Source organism: Mus musculus, chromosome 8 (assembly GCF_000001635.26).
Source record: "Mus musculus strain C57BL/6J chromosome 8, GRCm38.p6 C57BL/6J".
NCBI lineage: Eukaryota > Metazoa > Chordata > Mammalia > Rodentia > Muridae > Mus > Mus musculus.
In genome coordinates this window covers 112,762,995-112,783,664 of record NC_000074.6, presented here as the reverse complement: position 1 = coordinate 112,783,664, position 20,670 = coordinate 112,762,995, and the positions used below count along the sequence as shown (strand labels likewise).

The window sequence follows — 20,670 nt, the reverse complement described above, 5'->3', positions numbered from 1 at the left end:
TGTTTGTGTTTATATTTACACTTACATATTAATAACAATAAAACAAGCAGAGTCAATTCCAATGTATTTAATAGCTTTCAGACTTGAGTCATTTATTATAATGGAGATGACAAATGATATTTAAGAAAAACTGAAATACACTGTCCTTCAATAGCTGAGTGACATGGTTGAGTAACTTAGCCTCTGGTGACAGCTTAGATGAGGCTTCATCTCCAGTGAGCATTTTTTTGGTAAGATCTGAGGAAAGATTGCAATATATATATATATATATATATATACATATATATATATATTTTTTTTTTTCAATACCTGGCTATGGATTCATGAGGGACTAATAGGGCCAACAGACTCTCTTGAGCACAGTCTCTCTACTCTTGAACTAGAACCTCTTGGAGTCCTCTGTAGCATGTGCAGAGATGAGAGCCAAGGATTCTGACTCCAACGCAAGTAGGGACACAAAACAATGAGCTGTGTGGTTGAGCTTCCCAAGGTTGTATGGCAATTGACTTTGCAATGGACACTCTTGCTTCAAATCAACCTCTGCTTCTGCATTGCTCAGAATTTGAGAAATAACATAAAAAGTGGGTGTAGAGGATGGGCATTTGGGCCACTCCCTTGTTGAACATGTATTGAACAAGTAGACTACAAAAATAACATAAGGCTTGCAGCTTAAGTAAATATTTCAGTAGAAAAAAGGCACATGATTTATAATATATATATATATATATATATATATATATATATATATATATATATATATGCTGTGACCTCAGGCCCTGGAGCTTCTTCATTTTGCCTACTCTCTGTAAACCAACTTGGGAAGTTTATTAATATCCCTGAATTATATCATTAGTTAACTAGGCCAATAACAGTACTGACCTAAGAGGGAGATATGAGAATCAACTGACTTAGCATGTATAAAATACCAAGCCTATGCTTGGAATTTAGAAAATGCACAATAAAGCCGGGTGATGGTGGCGCACACCTTTAATCCCAGCACTCGGGAGGCAGAGGGAGGCGGATTTCTGAGTTCGAGGCCAGCCTGGTCTACAAAGTGAGTTCCAGGACAGCCAGGGCTATACAGAGAAACCCTGTCTCGAAAAATAAAAAAAAAAATTATAAATATAAATAAATAAATAAAACTAACTATGATTACTATAATAATTGTCTGTCCCACTTAGCTGCCATCAACCTCATTAAACAGATCTTAAAGGAGACTCATTCTTAATAGTGTGGTTTAGGGGATAGGGTTTCTCTGGGTTGTGAGGTCATGGGAGTAATGAAAAATAGGTAACGGGGCTCATAGAGAGAGCTATCACTCTTAGAATTGTGTGAGAACACAGGGAGAAATTGACAGTCTGTGAACCAGGAAGCAGGGCAGCCAAAGCTTTGAACTCTTATGAACTTGAATTTCCAGCCTTTAAACTCTAAGAAACCAATTTAGACTATACCTAAGCCAGCCAGTCTATGGTACTCACTTATCAATGCCCAAATGAAATACCACTCTCTTGGATGATATTTGACAAGTCAATCTCCATGTGAGAGCTCTCCCAACCCAGCCTATCCAACACTGCTTCTGAAAATATTTTCATTTCATGGAATCAACAAAGAATCTGTAAGTAGCCCTAATTCAACATATACTATTCTTCTAGAAAGTTCCCAGTCAAACGCTGTCCAGGTTAGGTAGCAGAGAGTGCTCAAACAGTCTACATCTTATTTAATTATTCCTTAGCTATGTTTTTTTTTTTTAATTTCAGTACATATTTTTGTCCTTTCCAATGATCTGACTCTCCCCTTCTTTTTTGTTTTATACTATATATTTCTATTTTGGTGATCTTATGAAATTACATGTGGACTAGAAACTAGAAACCAGAGGGGAAATGACATGTGGACTAGAAACTAGAAACCAGAGGGGTACTGAAATTCAAGGTATGTATCCCAATACAAGGTCACACAGATCACATAGGCACAGATACCAAAGAAAACAATACAAAGGAAGCTGAGGCAGAAGGGCAAGCAGGTGTGTATGGCTTACAGCTGTGACAAGTGGCTCCTGTGTACCCCGTGTTTGTGCAGTTACAATGAAAGGTGCTCCAAGACTGAGAACATTCACCACCATGCTCACAAGAGTTGGGCAAACACCTAAAAGGAAGAGAAGATGCTGTTAATCATGGTGAGATACCACAGAGTATTGATCATCGGTCATAAATGGTCACATGACACAAGGATGTTGACCCCATAGAGAGTAAATTCCACATGACCAATGGTTACACAGTCTGGTACTGAGGAACTTAACTCACAGAACTAAACCTTGGGGCATTAAATTCCTTTGGGTTTGGCCAATTCTCAAATTGCTCTGACTACTTGTGAACACATATCACCATATAATAGCTCTTGATGTCCCCTAAGTGACATATTGTGGACTCAGTGATAGCTAGACGATGAACAGCTTCCAGAAAATAGCATTCCACCATTGACTGAAGAAAGAGTAAGGAAAGAGAGAAGGGATAGGAAAGGATGTTCACCGATTTGGAAATGCCCAAGCATGTGCAGTATCCATCCATGCCAAGCAGTGTTAGGCTGTTCTCTGCTGTTGAATCTAACTCATGAGAACTACCCTGATTATTGTAACTTTCCAAGAGAAATAACATTCAACAGCTACCAAGCACAGTAGGGTTACCCAGTTGAAGTAGCTCAGTTCCAACATTAAATCATAATATATTCTGTTAATCACAACCTAAGTTTGAGAAGCTGCATCTGAATAATATACTTTTAAAAACAGAGGATCATGGGAAACCTATAGGGAACAAAGGAAGTGAGCCAAGCCCATCATTTGATCTGACTCTAGGCTTTGAAAAGTTGTACAGGGTCCTGTACAGATCGGCAGTGCAAAGACTAAAACAACTGTATTTAATTAAAATATTTCTTTTCAACTTATATGCATCACTTTACCTCAGAGGAATCACGGTGTATATATTGAAAAGAGCATGAGCACATTAATGTATACATCATCTCATATAGCTAACATTTTAAGAATTTATTTTATTTTTAATTATGTGTATAGGTGTGTGTATGTGTGTGTATGAGAGAGAGAGAGAGAGAGAGAGAGAGAGAGAGAGAGAGACAGACACAGACACAGAGAGACACAGACACAGACACAGACACAGACACAGACACAGACACAGACACAGACACAGACACAGACACAGAGAGACACAGAGACACAGAGAGACAGAGAGAGCATGTGGATTTGTGCACATTCGAGTGCTGGTGTCTGAGGAGGGTATGGAGTTCTGGGAAACTGGAGTCTCAGGTGGTTATAGACGACCTGAGATGGGTGCTAGTAACCAAATTCTTGACCTTGCCATAGTAGTTTTTGTTTTTAACTTAGAAGCACCTCCCCTCCCCCAAGATACCTAATATTTCTCATTGTGGCAGACAGCTCCTGTATAAAAATCAAAAAGTCAGGTTTATCTTTCAACAATGGGGCTTAGTGACAATTGTCTAAAACACTTGGAAGAATCTTGAGAGAAGAAGTTGGGGACCTTCTGCTGAAGGCTGAAACACCCCTGGTGGACTTAGATGGTTCCAACATTGCCCTCAGCTTGGATAAATGCTAGCTGAGTTTCTTGTAAGCTATAGTCTTTTACCAGCCTCTCTTTAGAGCATTTCTATTAGAAAACATTCAACTGTGAATTATTTCTTGGTCCCTTTGAGGAATAAATCTTCTCCAACCTCTTACTAGTTTTCTGAACTAGGAAGGTGCTCTCTGCAGGATGTTGGGGTGCCAATAACAATGACAGAACCTGTAATTTTTTGTCTCCATAGAAGGGCAGGAATCTAATTAATTTCCATAAATACTGAATGGCAAACAGGTGTGACATAATCAGGTTGACAATCAACTGCTAGGAAATAAATTCTCATTACATTCTTTGGACCTGAGGCAGGATGGAAAGACAGAAGATAGTAAGGGGCCTTGGAAGGAAGGAAGCTCCTTGCACTGGAATCTGTGTTGCTTTCTGCTAAATACGTGTCAAGGAACCTCAAAACAACTGATGCAATTAGAATTTCATACAGAGATGTCTCAGAGGCTAAAAGCGCATGCTACCAAGCCTGGTGACCTGAGCTTGATCCCCCAGAACTCACACAGAGGAAGAAGAGACTTGACTCTTGCCGGTTGTTTTCTGTCCTCCATACAGCTAACATACATGCATGCGCACGCACACATACACACACACAAACATAATTTTAATATTTTTAAATTTTTGCAGTGCTTACTTTTAAAAATACATCCCAAAGTGAAGGGCTGAAATATGCTTACTTCAATCCAGAATGAATATGCCTTTGAACTTAACTGTAGCTACACTCCTCTCTTCCTCTGAGCTTAAATAACATACCTGGTAAAAAGGAACCTTATCATTTTACTCACAAAAGGAGATGATTTAAGATAAGAAAAATAAACCGATTTGTGTAGTTTTTTGTTTTGTTTTGTTTTTTACATTTTAAAACTTTGTTGTAAATTACATTCTTTAAGCAACATTACTTAGGAAGCTACAGAGTTTTTCATGTGTGTGTGCATGTGCATGCATGTGTGGGTCTTTGTAAAGACCCCCCCCTCTCCTCTCCTCTCCTCTCCTCTCCCCTCTCCTCTCCCCTCTTCTCCCCTCTCCTCCCCTCCTCTTCCCTCTCCTCCCCTCTTCTGCTCTATCCCCCTCCCCTCCCCTCCCCTCCCCCCTCTCTCTCTCAGATTGCACCCATATCTTAGTTCTGTATTGTCCTTATGTCTCTCTCTAAATTCTCTAAATACCAATACTTAGGTCTGGAGGATGCACTGTTGCTTCCCAATTCTTTATAAAATCATCAGCCCTATTTCACTCTGACTTGTCCCCAATTCTTTTCAGCAGTGTAGTCAAAAATCTAGCTTTACACAACTGGAGGTTCCTAATGTAGGGATTTGTCAGACTATGACTGCTGGTAGTGCTGGGCTATGTCTCTCCACTGTAGCTGACATCACTCATTTTTTAAATCTGTATATGTGTGGTCTGTGTGTAGGATGTGGTGTGTATATGTAGTGTATGCATTTGTGTGTCTGCAGGTACACATGCATATGTGTGCAGGTGTATGTGGGGAGCAAAGGGTCACATGGTAACTTTTCTTGATTGCACTTCATCTTGGTTTTTGAGAGCCAGGATCTCTCATGGAACCCAAGTTCACCAACTGGGCTAGACTGCCGGGGCAAGGAGCTCTAAGGATCAAACTGTCTATGACCCACCCCCACCCCAAATGTGGAGGTTACAGAGGCATGCTGCTGTGCTTGGCCTTTTACAAATGTGCCATGCATGGCTCTGAGCTCAAGTCCTCATGCTTGTGAGCCAAACACTTTACAGACCGAGCCATCTCTCCAGCCCTAGCATTATTTTTTGAATGGAAATGTCAGTGACATCTTTGCTTTAGAGGCACTATAGAAGAAATTATCTTGACACAGGTAAAGTACCATGTACAAATGTCATTTGTGAACTTCTAGTTTAGACTCAGACAGCTGATTAGAGCATTGGTGTTTTTCAGAGTTTAGAATGAATAATATATTGAGACCACAGCTTCCAATGCTCTCATCCATTTTCAATTTTAAAAAATAATAATATAAACTACAGAGGCTGCCAGCATGTATTTGTGATGGACTTTTTGCTGCCTCCTTTATCAGATCTGAAGATGCATCTTGATGTTTTGCTTATATACCTTTTCCAATGTTAACAGAAAATAGTGTTATTGATTTTTCCCCTTGATTAAAAAATAGATGTCCACTGTACACAGAACAAAAGATGAGAGGTCACCTGTAGTCTCACTATCTAGAAAGTCTTACTGCAAACATGACTTTGTATTTACAAATCTTTCTGGCAGAGGGTTGTTGATACAGGGTCTCATTCTAGCTCTAGTTGCCCTGGAATTCACTATGTAGACCAGGCTGGCCTGGTACTCATTATGTAGAACAGGCTGGCCTCTAACTCAGAGATCTAATTGCTTCTGCCCTCCAAGTGCTTATAGCACAACACCCTGCACATGAACACAATCTTAAAGTAGTTCTTCTTTAAAGCTATATACTTCTGCACCTAGTAATTTCATACATATTTAGTATTCTTATAAGTATGTAGGAGCCCTTTAGGCACACTATCATAACTTGTTTAATTTTTAAGCATTTGAACTCAATAACAGCCTAATAAAAAAAGGAACTTAAAAACATTAAAAGAGTAGCAATCTTAGTTTATAATTAAATCAGAAAAGGTCAAAGGTGACCTTTCTTTAGAAGGACTTAACACTGTTTTTAAAAGGGAAAAGATTCAATGGTTTTGCTTAAAATCAAAAGAAACAAAAATGTCTTTAATTGTCCTAGTGCATGGGTTGTTTCCCTTTGATTGCCTTCCAGATGCTAGCTGGGCACATTTTCTTTTTGTTCAGTTTAAACTCATCTGGATGAGGCTTTTTACGTTTGTAAATAAAATGTGAAAGACCGAATTGTGAGTTTTACCAGGTTCACTGTATGATAATGTCAGTCAACTTGTAACCTATGCAAACTGTACTGCCTGGCAGAGCTCTTGCTTGCGCCAAGGGCTCTGAACAACTGTGTTGTACACTGTCCCCTTTGCTAGTCCTCCCACTACAAAGTCAAACAATCCATCAACCCATTTTCCCAAGCATCTAAATCTTTCTCCTAGACATTTCCATCACCATTTTCATTGCATATGACTTTGAACAAACACTTCCATCGACATACCCAAACCCGAAGTGACAGGCAAAATTTTCATTTAGCCAGATTCTCTGTTCAGCACAATTTCAATTTCAAAGGCTTTCATAGGATGTAATGCTTGGCTGGAATGAATGATATTGGCTTTAGATCTAGAACATTATCACATTCAAGGGAACTAAACGTTAACTACCTGTAGGGCTCATACATTCAGAGCAGTAACTAATGGGAACCCTCTCCTCACACAACTCACTCACCAAGCTCCTCCCCACAAAGCCATGCTTTCTGTGCCACAAGCGTTAAAATGATTATCTTCAAATACCATGGAATAAACCCACATGAAAGCACAGAGATGCTCAATGGGCTTATGGTCTCCCATAGAAAAGAGGAGAGCAAGAGGGAGAAATTCATTCACTGAGAGGGACAGGATGACCACAGCTGGAAGATAGCACAGTGGACACTTAGAGTGAAGGGCCAAGGATTGGCCATCGCCTATTCCACTCTCACGGAATGGGGTCAATGGCTAGGATAATGATCTTTACTGGACTCTTGATATTTTTAAAGAGTTGCTTTTAAAAAGTCATATTTAGGAGTTTCACCAAAAAAGTTTCACAGGTCTAAGTAACAAGAAATGTGTGCTCACACCTGTTAGGGGTATCCCAGCAGCCCTCTAGGTTTCTGCTCCAGATCTGGGGATGAGAACTGTCCTGTCCTACTGGTCCTGTCATTCTGCCTTTGTCCCTTAGTCATCAGAGTCTCTGTACTTAGGATAACCCTGATTCATGTCCACAGAGGATGAGTATATCACTTCTAGAAGAGAGAGTGTAGGTTACTGGATAAGAGGTGTGTGCATGTGAAAACCATGAAGATGGTCGTGTCTGATGTGGGTATGAGAATGGTTCAGATATAGGTATGTGTTTATGGATACATGGGAATGTGTTCCTATAAAGCAGTGTGAAAGCTGAGTGAGTGTGCAAGGAGATTTCAGTCACGTGACTGAGAATGAGCATATATAGAGGAATTTTAATCCAGCAACATGGCTGCTTTGGCAAGGGATCATACTAGGTCTATATTATCCTGCTGGGATGCAGGCATGCTCTGAATTGCAGTGTGATCTGCCTGTAACACAGATGCACCCCTAAATCTCAAACAATGAAGGTAAGGTTAGTTTATAGAAGAAAGTTCCAAAGTGATGCCTAACTAAGGAGCAGACAAAGTGAGGAAGCAGAGAAAGATTTGTCAGAGATAAAATATGCCCAAGTCTCACAAGAAGAACACAGGAAAGAGAGACTACTTAAGAGACAGACAGACAGACAGACAGACACACATGGGGGGCAGTCAGACAAAGTGGGGAGAGGAGTGAAGGATAATAGTTATACTGGGACAGTTTCACAGGGACAAGTTACAGAGAAAACAAGGTAGACATAGGTGAAGACAGAACAAGCCAGAGAATGAGGAGGCAGAAGATAAGAACATTGAAACCAAGCAGAACAATTCAGCGAGAAGCTGAGAGAAGCTAGATTGAATCAGTCATTTCAGAACATTAGACTGTACAGAGGCTAAAAGCTTGCTGGCTTAGGCCTAGGGATAGTTAGAACAGAGAAAGAAGTGCTCTGAGCTCAGCCCAAGCTGTGCATTCATACAGCTTGGGTATGGCTCTCATTTTACCCATTCATCTGAGGAAACAAAAGTGACATATACAACATTTACGTGTGTGTGTGTGTGTGTGTGTGTGTGTGTGTGTGTGTGTGTGTGTGTGTGATACAGTATATAAAGACTATATGAGCTGAAAGGACATGCATAAAGAACCATGTACATATGAGCAGCACTCGTGTCTTTGTATGTATACCGCCTTTATGTGTAACTTTGATCCTACCCAGCTACACCTTTTCAAAAGTAAAAAAAGAAAAGAAAAAGAAAAAAAGAAAGGTTGTACTGTATTAAGTTCCTGTCAAACCTTACTGTTTTCACTTATTTTAAATTATAATTTATTAAATCCTTAAATGATCCATTTATTATGTGTGGATGAAAGATTAACCACCCATAACGTTAATGTATATCCATAATGCTCTGTGAACTGACAGGGATGCTTTTCTGACTACCTGGCTTTGGAGCTGGACTCCTTTCTTACCCAACGTAACCTCTCTACGCATTCTTTTCCCTATTTCTCGCACAGCCACTGTCCAGACTTCAGGAGGGTAGGCTTAAATAGTCATAAGCATTTATGTGCTTAGTTCAGGGTCTGGTATGTGGATTTAAATCAGCAATAGTGTGATATTCCATCACGCTCAGCAATTAAATTTAGCCACCTTGGTTACAAAGCATGGCTGGTATGACTCCTTCACTACAGTGGCCCAGGCCTACCTATAGTTTTTAATTATTACTAACTGTGGGTTATTGTGTCAGAAGTTGCTCATCCTCTATAATGAACTCTCAGATCTCGCCTTGCTATGCCCCATGCCTGTGCTCCTGCTGAGTATATGGGGTTATGCTCTCACCGTGAACAATACAATACTCCCAGCATTCCAGGGGGAAGTGGTTTTCCTGCTCCTACACAGAAGACACTAGTGGGCTGTAACAGCAAGTATTAGAATAAGCACAAATCCTGTGCCCCTGCATCTGAATATACACAACAGTCAGGGTTCTCAAAGCCAGCTCGATAACCTATCACATAGGTCTCTGGCTTACTAGTACCTAACAGTCAAGTTTATTGGTTGGGTGACATAGGGTATTGGGATTAATGATACAGATTGGGTACATGTATGAACATCTAGAACTATAGCAGGGCAGGGAAAATGGCCCAGTGGTGAAATTGTTTGCTGTACAATCATGATAACCTGATTTATCACACACACACACGATTAAACAATAAATAAAACCATAACAGCATGAGCCTTGTAGTATGGTAGCATATTCATATGTAATTAACATAGTCACATATATTATATCTATTACTAATATTATTATTTGAAATGTTATATAAAACAATTGCTAGATTTATTTTCAATGTAGATACAATTCATTTCTGTTGTAATAGATGGCAGTATATATATACATATACATATACATATACATATACATATACATATACATATACATATACATATACATATACATATACATATATATATATATATATATTCAAGTTTTCGAATAAGTCAATGGAGAGATACGGGACTGCCTTTACCTGTCTGAGATGCCACATGAGTCTATCTGAAGGTCACTGAAGTTGCCAAGGGCCCCCTGCTGGACTGCAATCAGATCTACCATTTTGTTGTTGATGGAGATGAGCCTCATGCATCCTTGAAATCCACCTAGAGGGCTCTTACACTTGGATCCAAAGCCTTTGTCTGGACAACCTGATGAGAGCAAACCAGAGTAAAGCAATAGTATATTGTATAAAAAAAAATCAGTGTTTGGAATCACAGCAGAATTTATAAGGAAAAATAAATAAATAAAACATAAATTTGATTATTCTCGGCATTAGAGGAGAGAAATAAGCCCTCTGGAATCATTATTAGTTTCATCTAAATTCATGCAAAGTATTTTCTTTATTTCCATAGGATTCAGAGGAAGTCTCTAGAGTTGTAATAATTGTGTGCACTACTTAACTTGATCTAAATTTAGAAGTTTAGTTATTGGCTTCAAAATTCTAAATGTGCCGGGCAGCAGTGTCAAAAATTCTGTAACTTACACAGGGAACTTGGACTTTAGATTGGAAAACTCAAAGCATAAACTAGGATAAGTGTACATTGAAGACAAGAAAAGATAAATCGATAATAATGAAATGCCTTTGTACTTAAAGCTAACTATCTGAGAAAGGAGATATATTGATCTGGAATAAAATTACTAACACTTTATTTGATTAAATACTTTATTTTCTTATACACGTAAGAGCCACATATATATCTGACAAATACAAATGGCTAGATGTCAAAAAATATTTCACTGTTTGATTTTTATGTATTCTTTGGCTCAGCAAACAATGCTCTCTTTATGCTGATTTTTTCAAACATTTAAGATTTGTTCTTATTATTTAAATAACAAATATAATATTAACCAATACTGCCTGGGTTTAATGATGTTCTAAATGTTTATTCAAGTGAAGTAAATAATTTTATGGCGTATGAGCACATATATTTCACTTACATATTTCCCATCAATCTTTCTTTGATGCTACGGCTGTCAGCCACCACTACAATTTCACAGAATTAGAAGGGAAACAGCAACTCCTTAATTCCTCTACACTACTTTTCCACCTGGAAATTTCCATTACAATTCAATTTTTTTCCAACAAGGACAGTCTCTTTAATGCTATCTTTTCCCAGCAAAATAAATTTACATAGCAAGTAAAGGCCAGTATTATTTATAACTATTAGCAGGCACTCTAAAATATGCTATCTTGATTTTAATGGAAATTGCAAAGTTTCAAATTTGATTTGTCAACAAAAGGCAATCACAGGTTTTTGGATAGTAATCTGAGGTACATAGCAATGTATATATTTACAGTAATTAGAATTCTCCTGGCCCATAGCACACTGTTTTATAACTATATCCTCCAATGGAAAGACCTCGTTGTCCCCTCAGGTTATATAAGCAGTAAGAAAATTCCTTGGGAGAGGTGGTTCTGGTAGAGCTGTCTGGGCATTGTAAAGATAATTCCAGAAACACAGCTACAGTGGTCTGTGATCCATGCTGCAGTAAGCATTCTGCAATTCAGCTACCTGTGAGCCACTCTCATTTCTGTAAGGAACCCCAGTAAAACCCATTGGTTCATGAGCTACACTTGGATTGAATAATTTCTTTGGCCTATTGTAGGTGTCCTACTCACAACAAAGATCCAGAAGGAGCCATACAATGTGCATAGTTAGGACAATCTCCTTGTAGATGACCTATTACCTAACTAAGAATGTCAGAATAAAGAAGAAAGGGTAACAGTTTAGGAATACTTGATAGTTCTCATACACCAGAAATGTAAACTACTTGGCTACTCTTTTCTAGTGTTGGCATGCCCTAACACATCTCAAACTATTTTAAAATGGGTTAATTCATGCAGGATGCCTGAGGGAAACAAGACAGGGAAAAGTGAATCAAAAAGAAATATAATAAAACCATAAACAAAACCAAAAGTCAGACCATGGGTACTTCATGTTCTTGGATAAAACACTCAGTAAGCATGAAATTCCAAGGACAAAGAAGGCTTAGATCAGGTCTTTGAAGGCAAAGATGGGTTAATAAAATGTGATACCAGGAAGAAGTTGAATACTGAATCTATGCAAGATGAAAGTACTAAAGTAGGAAGATCCTGAAGAATTTTCAATGCTGAATTGATGGATAGACCCATTACCAGAGGCAGTCATCATGTTAAAGACCTCCAGAGATGACACATAAATTACCACTGTATACTGCTGTTTCAGAAGTGAGATGCCATGTCATGGCAGTGTGACCAAGTCCTTAGATACCTGATGCTTGCTTTGTATAGGGAACTTGAATGTGAGTATTCTATACCTCAGTTAGAATCTCCTACATGCCATGATACCCATGAAAAAGATAACATAAGAGAATTTACAGAAATTAGTCACTCAACTATCCTCTATGTGCACAGAGAACCAAGATTTTGAATGTATAGCTTGTATGTGATCAAATGCACTTAGGGGCATCCCACAGTGTGCTCTGATTTTTTTTTTTTTGAAATGCACTCATTTGAAAGAAGAAAGGTGAAGAGAAGAGAGAGTGAGGTGATAGAAAAATAGTGGGTGTTTTGTGTGGCATATGGAGTTCTGTTCTTTGAGAAGTAGCCCTCTATCCTGACAGCCAATGGGACAGGCTCTCTGAAGACAGCAGAGTAGGGACAGAAGCCAGGCTGTTGGGGCAGAGAAACTCTTGACATTAGAGTACACCAGCTAGTTTAGCATGACTGGATTCAGTCGCCATCACTTTGAACTTGCAGTTGAATTGGGAGAAAAGCAAAGAAGAGTTCATGGGAAATCTCTCAGAACATGTGGATCTTTTTTTAACCTTGAATATAAGCTGGTGAAGAATTAACCATCTCAAAACTGAGTTCTATCTAGATGAAAACAGAGCTCCAGTGATAAGTGTCCCCTGTCCTATAATCAAAGTTTTCAGTGATGACCAACAGTGACAGGATGCTGGGGAGGGACACTAAGCTTTCAGCTAGACATTTCAAGCATGTGTTTATCCCACTGCCAATGGCAGCCTAACAATCAGGCCAGTGGAGTGCCTTAGAGACCCTACCTCATCCCTTCCCCAAACACACCTTTGCCAATAATCCCCAAAGGATGCCAGGAAAGATGTGATGCCCACTTGGAATCCTCTGCCTTGAATGTTTTGGGGACACAGAATTCTCAGTCTCTAAATCCTAATAAGACTGTTATATGGCCTGAACTTCTCAATCAGGCTCTGAAAGCATGAAGCTAAATCCTAAAATGTTGGGGTAGCCAAGACCCTGCAGGGAATATATTGAAGCGATTGGTGTTGGGGTTTTACCAAGGAAGCTCTGTAGCATATCTTTTAGGCATACCACATATGTTTATACATTTATAAAAGCAGGCAAATAAAAATATACTCTAAACTTAGGTAGTGGTCACTACCTAGACAATCTTAGAGAGACAAATATTTATTTATGATATGCATGAAAATATGTGGAATTCTTTAATGTCATTAGAGGAGTTGGGAGATGGTGCTGTGAGTAAGAGTGCTAATACAACCATGAGGAAGTGAGTTTGAGTCTCTAGCAGCCAAATAAAAAGCTAGACATGGCAGTGCACATCCCATTTGACCAAGTGCTAGGAAAATGTAGAGCTAGGAGCATTACTCAAGCTTGCTGGGTAATGAGAGAGTAGATGATGAGATGGGATGCCTGGCATCCTTCTTTGGCCTACACACACACGAGTAGGCACATGCCTCTGCGTGCGCGCACACACACACTCACTCATTCACACACATACACAAAGATAAACACACATACATTCACACACATGCACACACACATATACTCAGTCACATACACATACAAGCACACACTCACACACACATACACTCACTCACATACACACACACATGCACATACACACACACTTATACTCACTCACAAACACACACAAGCACACACACTCACATGTACACATACACTCACACACACACATACACTCACATACATACACACACACACCTGCATGTGTGTGTAGCAGAATCAGACATGCATACACACAAATACACAAAGAGTCACTGATATTCCTTGAAATGTCTATATGTTCTGAAACATAGACGACAAACTAAATTAGACACGGGAGTGCACAGTGAAGATCCCGGCAACCTTGCAACATTGCTGTAAATCTTGGTGAATCCAAACCATTTTAGAATGCTATAGAGTGCGACATGTGCATCATAATAAACAAAAATTACAGCATGCATATATTTTACTCTAAAATATTACAGTGTGAATAAACACAATAGCGAGAGAAAATGCATAAAATAGCCAAGGATTACTAAATTTGAGCATAAAGGACATGAAATGCTGTAAGAAAGACAATTCCATTTTCATGATTTATTAACATTTTACCCAAGCTTCTACTTTTTCTTTTGTATCCTTTAACAATATGCTTTGTACTGGGGTTTTTCATATCTCTTTTACTGTTCTAAATATTTTCCTTTGGATGGAAAGCTCTGGGTTAAGTTTTACTATATACCTTACTATTGATTAAAAGTCTATACATTTCTATAGGTTGCCACAAAATCCATCATGTTTTGTTAAGCAGCTTAGTCCAGAAATGAACAAATCTCACTCTGGAAAGCAATGACATCACTTAAAATTACAGCCTTTGGCTGCTTTTGTAGTGGTGGATTGCATAGGTTTTGTTTCCTAAAGATTTTGTTTGTATTACCTATACATGCATGTTTCTGTGGTTGTGACTATGTTTGTTGCAGGTACCTGCAGAAGTCAGAGGGGGGGTGCTGGATCCCAGAAAGCTGGAGTTGCAGGTGGAGTGAGCCACCTTATGGGTGCTGGGAACTGACTCAGGTCCTCTGTGAGGCCAGCGAGGACTCTTAACCACTGAACCACCTCACCAGCCCCTTGGTTTTGTCTTCCTTCTTTCACTTCAGTTTGTTTTGTTTTGTTCTTTAATTTGTCTTTAAGCCTCTGGTGAACTAGTCTATGTCTTTATGACAATTCTTAGAAAATTATTTGTATTTTATTGGTAATCCATCAAGATTGAAAATCATCCTCCATAATTAAAAAAAAAGATTCTAGAATTAGTTGTTATTTTTATGATTTATTTCATTTCTTGCATGTATGCATTTGTGGGGGGCTTGTGTGTGTGTGTGTGTGTGTGTGTGTGTGTATGCACACATGTGCACATACATGCAGTATAAGGCTGAGGGCATCAGCTCCATAGGAACTGGACCTACAGGCAGTTGTAGGCTACCTGACATGTGTTCTGGGAACTAAGCCCTGATACACTAGACAAGCACTATGAACTCTTAACCACCAGTATATCTCCCTGGCCCCAGAAGCCACTATTAAACTGCGGTCAAGCAATAGCCAAACAATGGTAATATAGAAAGAAAGCGCTAGGACATAGTTACATCTGTCTACTGAACTGCACTCCTTATGTCAGAGTACTTGTGTTTGTTTCAGTTGTGAAATCTCATTCTCGTGCCACTAATCTGCTTTCCCGAGCCTTTATTCCAATCAACCATCCACAAGATGATTAAGCACTTCATCTGTTCTCGTTCCCTAAGGAAAAGGCTGATGCCGAAGGCCGGTATCCTGGTTTTATCAAATGTACCAGTATATTTGTTTTTCTTCAGCAAAGAGACTGAGTTACTATGACTAATTATGTTTAATTATTTGTCCAGTGGCATAATACTGTTTCCTACACTGGGCAGGGAGGAAGCAGTCGGAATGTTGTTCTATGGGAGCTAGGAGTCAGATCAGGAAAAAATCAAAAACACCAGAAGGAAATCAACCCATCAAATCAGAAGACGATGTGTAAGGGCCATTTAACACTAGGAGAATCTAACAAGGCTTGAAGATAAGAACTGAAGAAAGTGACCTACTTAAAATAAATCTCATTATAGAAACAGTAAGCATAAGGAAGTCTGCCTTGTAGGAATTCATTTTAGGTCACAATTTGTCATTTTGATCCACTCGACATTTTCATGTTTAAAGAGAGTTGAAAATTAGTCCCGAGGGTTAGCACTGCTTAAAGCATGTGAGAGATCGTCTCTAAGACACAGAAGTGGGAACACAAATAGGATCCAATGGACCACATCATGTGACTCGTTTGCTTACCTCCAAAATAAAAGACACCTCCTGAATTAACCTGCTCGGGCCCCAGCCAAGGAGAAGCAGGGCTGATGTGGCCGTCCACCACCACACTCAGGTGATTCCTTTTAGCAGACAAGGAGACAGAATGCCACTGGCCGTCACCTAAGCCTGCACCTGGGGAGAGGAGACAGAGGAAGAGCTCTCAATAGAAAACACGAAGCAGCCACTTATGAACAGCACAGACACTAGACTGAATGCAGTGTTGGCATCTGCCCCAGCCCCACCTTACCTGAGGGATACATTATAAGACCGCCATCCATGCCTGCAACCCCATACATACTGTGGCCTTTTCTGCACATACATAGCTATGATAGAGTACAACTTATAAAGAAGGCACAGGCAACCATTAGGCACAGTCAACCAGCAGTAACTCAGACTAGAATAGAAAAAAAAAAAGACTGTAGGCATCCTTTAAGCTCTATGAACAGCTTATTTCTGGTATTTTCCAGTTCGTATTTTCAGACCCTAGTTGGCCACAGTTGCTGAAGCTGTGGAAAGTAAAACCTCAGATAAGGGAATGACACTGAAATTATTGCCCCATACCAAGTGTGAAGGATCTGCCTCTAATCCTACAATTTGGAAGGATGGCTGATACAGGAAGACTAGGAGTTTGAAGGCAGCCTAGGGTAGTAGTAAGTTGAGAGGGAGAGGGGAAAATAAGTGAGCAAGTGAGAGAGAGAGAGAGAGAGAGAGAGAGAGAGAGAGAGAGAGAACCTTATTAGGATAGTATTAACCAAAACATCAAAGTAGAACCCATCTACATATAAGAAGCTAAGTGTACTAAATGGGTTGATAGGTTTTGTTTTTTGTTTTTTTTAAGAGCACACATTGTTGGTATGGGAAACTGGGTGTTGGAGATAAAGGAAGGAAGGAATGGAGGGTAGATTTGATCAAAACACATGTTCTGCCTATATAAAATTATCTAACACTAAAGACATCAAAACAATATATTGCATACTGAATGCCTTTTGAAAGAGCCCCACATAGATTAAGGTTGCATGCATAGCTTCTACCTAAGATTGCTGGAGAAAGCCTTGATGACAGGAGGCTCACAGGAATGATTTCCCTCTAGGATTATCCAACACTCCTTGATTCAAATTCTCAGGAATTTAAGGACTATGACTGTCAAATAGCTTAGATAGCTCCCCCTCCCCCTCCCCCCTCTCCCTCCCCCTCTCTCACAGCCTATCTCTTGCTTTTGCTCTCCCTCCCTCTTACTTTATCTCACTCACTCTACTCTTTATGCGTAAGAGACACAATTCTAATTAGACTCATACTTTTATATAAAGTAAATGTTGCTGTAATAAAAACCAAGGAGTTTCCACTAAAACACATTCTCCAGTTCTTCCTACGGCAACACTCATGTCCTTGCTCTTCCTCTCAAAGGCAATTATAACTACAATGGCCACAGCCAAGGCCAAATGGGGGACAGGGAAGCTGAGCTCTCTGTGGTGGGTGTGCCAGTCACTCTTACAGCCAGAGAACATCTCAGCCAGTAAACAAAAGTCCTACCACCCTACAAAACCCAAGGAGACATTTAAATTGCTTTCTTACACTGAGTGTGGTTCCCTCACAATTACAGTTTTAAAATGCCCCCCAAACGCTCTTAAATTGTTCACATTGTTTTGTCATGGTTATATTAAAAGGGACACAAATCTTACTCAGGAGTTAGAATACTATTCTACCATCCAAGAAAAGAATCCTTTTTTTCAACTTGGACACAGGAGGAAAGAAGGCAGGCTGGATACTTACATTTAGACCAATTTCTGGTTGTCGGCCAGCAAGCTCAGGTGAAGCTCCTAGCTCTACATTTCCTAGAACTTGGTCAAAGGGATGTGCACTGCTACCCTAGCTTTTTATTTGGCTGCTGGGGACTCAAACTTACCTCCTCATTGTTGTATAAGCACTCTTACTCACAGCACCATCTCCCAACTCCTCTAATGACATTAAAGAATTCCACATATTTTCATGCATATCATAAATAAATATTTGTCTCTCTAAGATTGTCTAGGTAGGTCTTCACTACCTAAATTGAGAGTATATTTTTATTTGCCTACTTTTATAAATGTATAACCATATGTGGTATGCCTAAAAGATATGCTACAGAGCTTCCTTGGTAAAACCCCAACATCAACCCCTTCAATATATGCACTGCAGGGTCTTAGCTACCCCGACATTTTAGGATTTAGCTTCATGCTTTCAGAGCCTGATTGAGAAGTTCAGGCCATATAACAGTCTTATTAGGATTTAGAGACTGAGAATTCTGTGTCCCCAAAACATTCAAGGCAGAGGATTCCAAGTGGGCATCACATCTTTCCTGGGATCCTTTGGGGATTATTGGCAAAGGTATGTTTGGGGAAGGGATGAGGTAGGGTCCTTAAGGCGCTCCACTGGCCTGATTGTTAGGCTGCCATTAGCAGTGGGATAAACACATGCTTGAAATGTCTAGCTGAAAGCTTAGTGTCCCTCCCCAGCATCCTGTCACTGTTGGTCACCACTGAAAACTTTGATTATAGGACAGGGGACACTTATCACTGGAGCCCTGTTTTTATCTAGATAGAACTCAGTTTTGAGATGGTTAATTCTTCACCAGCTTATATTCAAGGTTAAAAAAAAATCCACATGTTCTGAGAGATTTCCCATGAACTCTTCTTTGCTGTTCTCCCCATTCAACTGCAAGTTCAAAGCGATTGACACTCCATCTAACTCCTTTAGGAAGCAGAATGCAGACAACTTACATACTTAATCCACAAGAGCGTGGGCTTCCAGCTGTATCTCTGATCCCCGTGTGTCCTCTAAGCTGTCTCCAAATCGTAGACGCATGACTCCTATGTTTCTCCTTATATTTACCTCGAAGTCTTTGCTTTCCAAACATCTATGCCACTGAAGTTTTCATTTTCTAATGTATTCTACACTGATTGTGAGTGGATGAGTGTGTATGCACGTGCCTGTGCCCACGTCTGTATGAGAGCAATCATCTACATGCCGCATCATGCTCACGGAGGTCAGAAAACCTCTAGCACCAATCTCTACCTGCTGTAAAGTCTCTTGTTCTGCATGGTGGCAGACTCTGAGCTGACTAGCTAACTGCTGCGGATTTTCCCATCTCGGCGTCCAGTCTTTCCAAAGGAACATTAAACTTAGAGACACATGCAACCATGTCTGGCTTTATTAAATGGATTCAGGGGTCCAGACCTGAGTTCTCACTGTGGTTCCCCAAGTGCTTTATCTACGGAATAATCTCCCTAGCCTTGATTTTGTTCCCTTCATCAGCGATAGAGTTTTATATATAGCCCAAGCTGATTTCAAAATCGTAATCATGGATTTGGTCTCAGCCTCCCAAGTGCTGGGATCCAAGGTATGTGCCCACCTCATCTGGCTTGCACAGTGATACTTCTATAACCTATGATAAAATTAACTACTATGTGATCAAATGACATATAACAAACAGGCACACGGACTGAAGAGATAGATGGCTAGTGGTTCGGAGCCTTGCCTGCTCTTCCTGAGGACCAGGATTTGATTCCCAGCAGCTTCGTGTTATTTCACTATCATCTGTAGCTCAAGGCCCTGGAGATCTGATGCTCTCTTCTGACCTTCAGGTACAGTTGTACGTGCAGACAAAACATCCATACACAGGAAATAAATCACTGGAATTGAAACATTTTCAAAGATCATGTCTATCAAGCGTGTATTACACTTGACAGGGGTATCTTTGTGTTGTAACTGTTTCTAAAAGCTTTGTGTCTGTTTTCACACTCACGGATTCGTACAAGTCCTGCAGAGAACCAGTGCTGGTTCAAAGAGCACGCTTTCTATGATGATGCCCTGGGCATCAGCTGACAGGGCACAGGACAGAATTAAGCCAAAGGCTTGGGGAGGCCTTTAGAATCCTATTTCCCATACCGAAGCCAAGTTAGATTATGAACAAAAGACTGGCAAGACTGCCCACTTTGCAATTTGGCACCATGAAATGCATCCATTTAACAAGCCAGCAGGTTATGAACTGGGGCCACACTTCCAGAGAACCCTTTAGAAGGCTGAAATTTTGAGTAAAAGATACCATTTACATCTGGAGGAGACTTATCTCCTGTCAAAGGGATCGCCTGCTCAAGTTAAAGCATGATCCGTGTCATATCCCAACTAGTCTTACCTAGTTAAGCTGATCCTCTTTCACATTACTGTCTCCCAGGTGGATAAGAAGGCTCCCCTTCTGTTAAAGGAGGAAGGGAAGGAACCGTGCAATTTGTACACTTTCCTTTATTAGGTATATTACACAACTCAATTCTATTGCGACCTTATTAGTTATTTTTATAGTTAAGAAAGAAAAAGTTTAAAAAGCTAGAATAATAGCTTAGTGATTAATAATGCTTGCTGCTCTACTGGAGGACCGGAGTTCAATTCCCAGCACCTGAACTTAGCAGCTCACAAACTACTGTAAGTCCTTGTAACTCCAGAGGCCCTGAAACCCTCTTCAGGCCTCTATGAATACCTACACATACACACACACACACACACACACACACACACCAAAAGAACTCTTTTAAAAGAAGGAAGATTTATTGTGGCCGATAGCTAG

The 20,670-nt window shown here is 39.9% G+C and overlaps 1 protein-coding gene across 4 annotated transcripts in view; it reads right to left on the bottom strand.

Annotated features, from left to right (window-relative positions):
* The window catches only part of Cntnap4 (contactin associated protein-like 4), a 312,910-nt gene that overhangs the window by 99,043 nt on the left and 193,197 nt on the right, over positions 1 to 20,670 (bottom strand). For all 4 annotated transcript variants that reach the window (XM_006530730.2, XM_030243313.1, XM_006530729.4 and 1 more), the window contains exons 9-11: positions 16,056 to 16,205; positions 9,927 to 10,098; positions 2,036 to 2,142 (exon numbers count right to left, since the gene is read on the bottom strand). Coding sequence is in view for 2 of the 4 variants with exons in the window: in XM_006530729.4 (XP_006530792.1) it covers positions 2,036 to 2,142; positions 9,927 to 10,098; positions 16,056 to 16,205 (429 nt within the window). In the remaining 2 variants the exon portion in view is untranslated. The remainder of the gene's footprint in view (positions 1 to 2,035; positions 2,143 to 9,926; positions 10,099 to 16,055; positions 16,206 to 20,670) is intronic.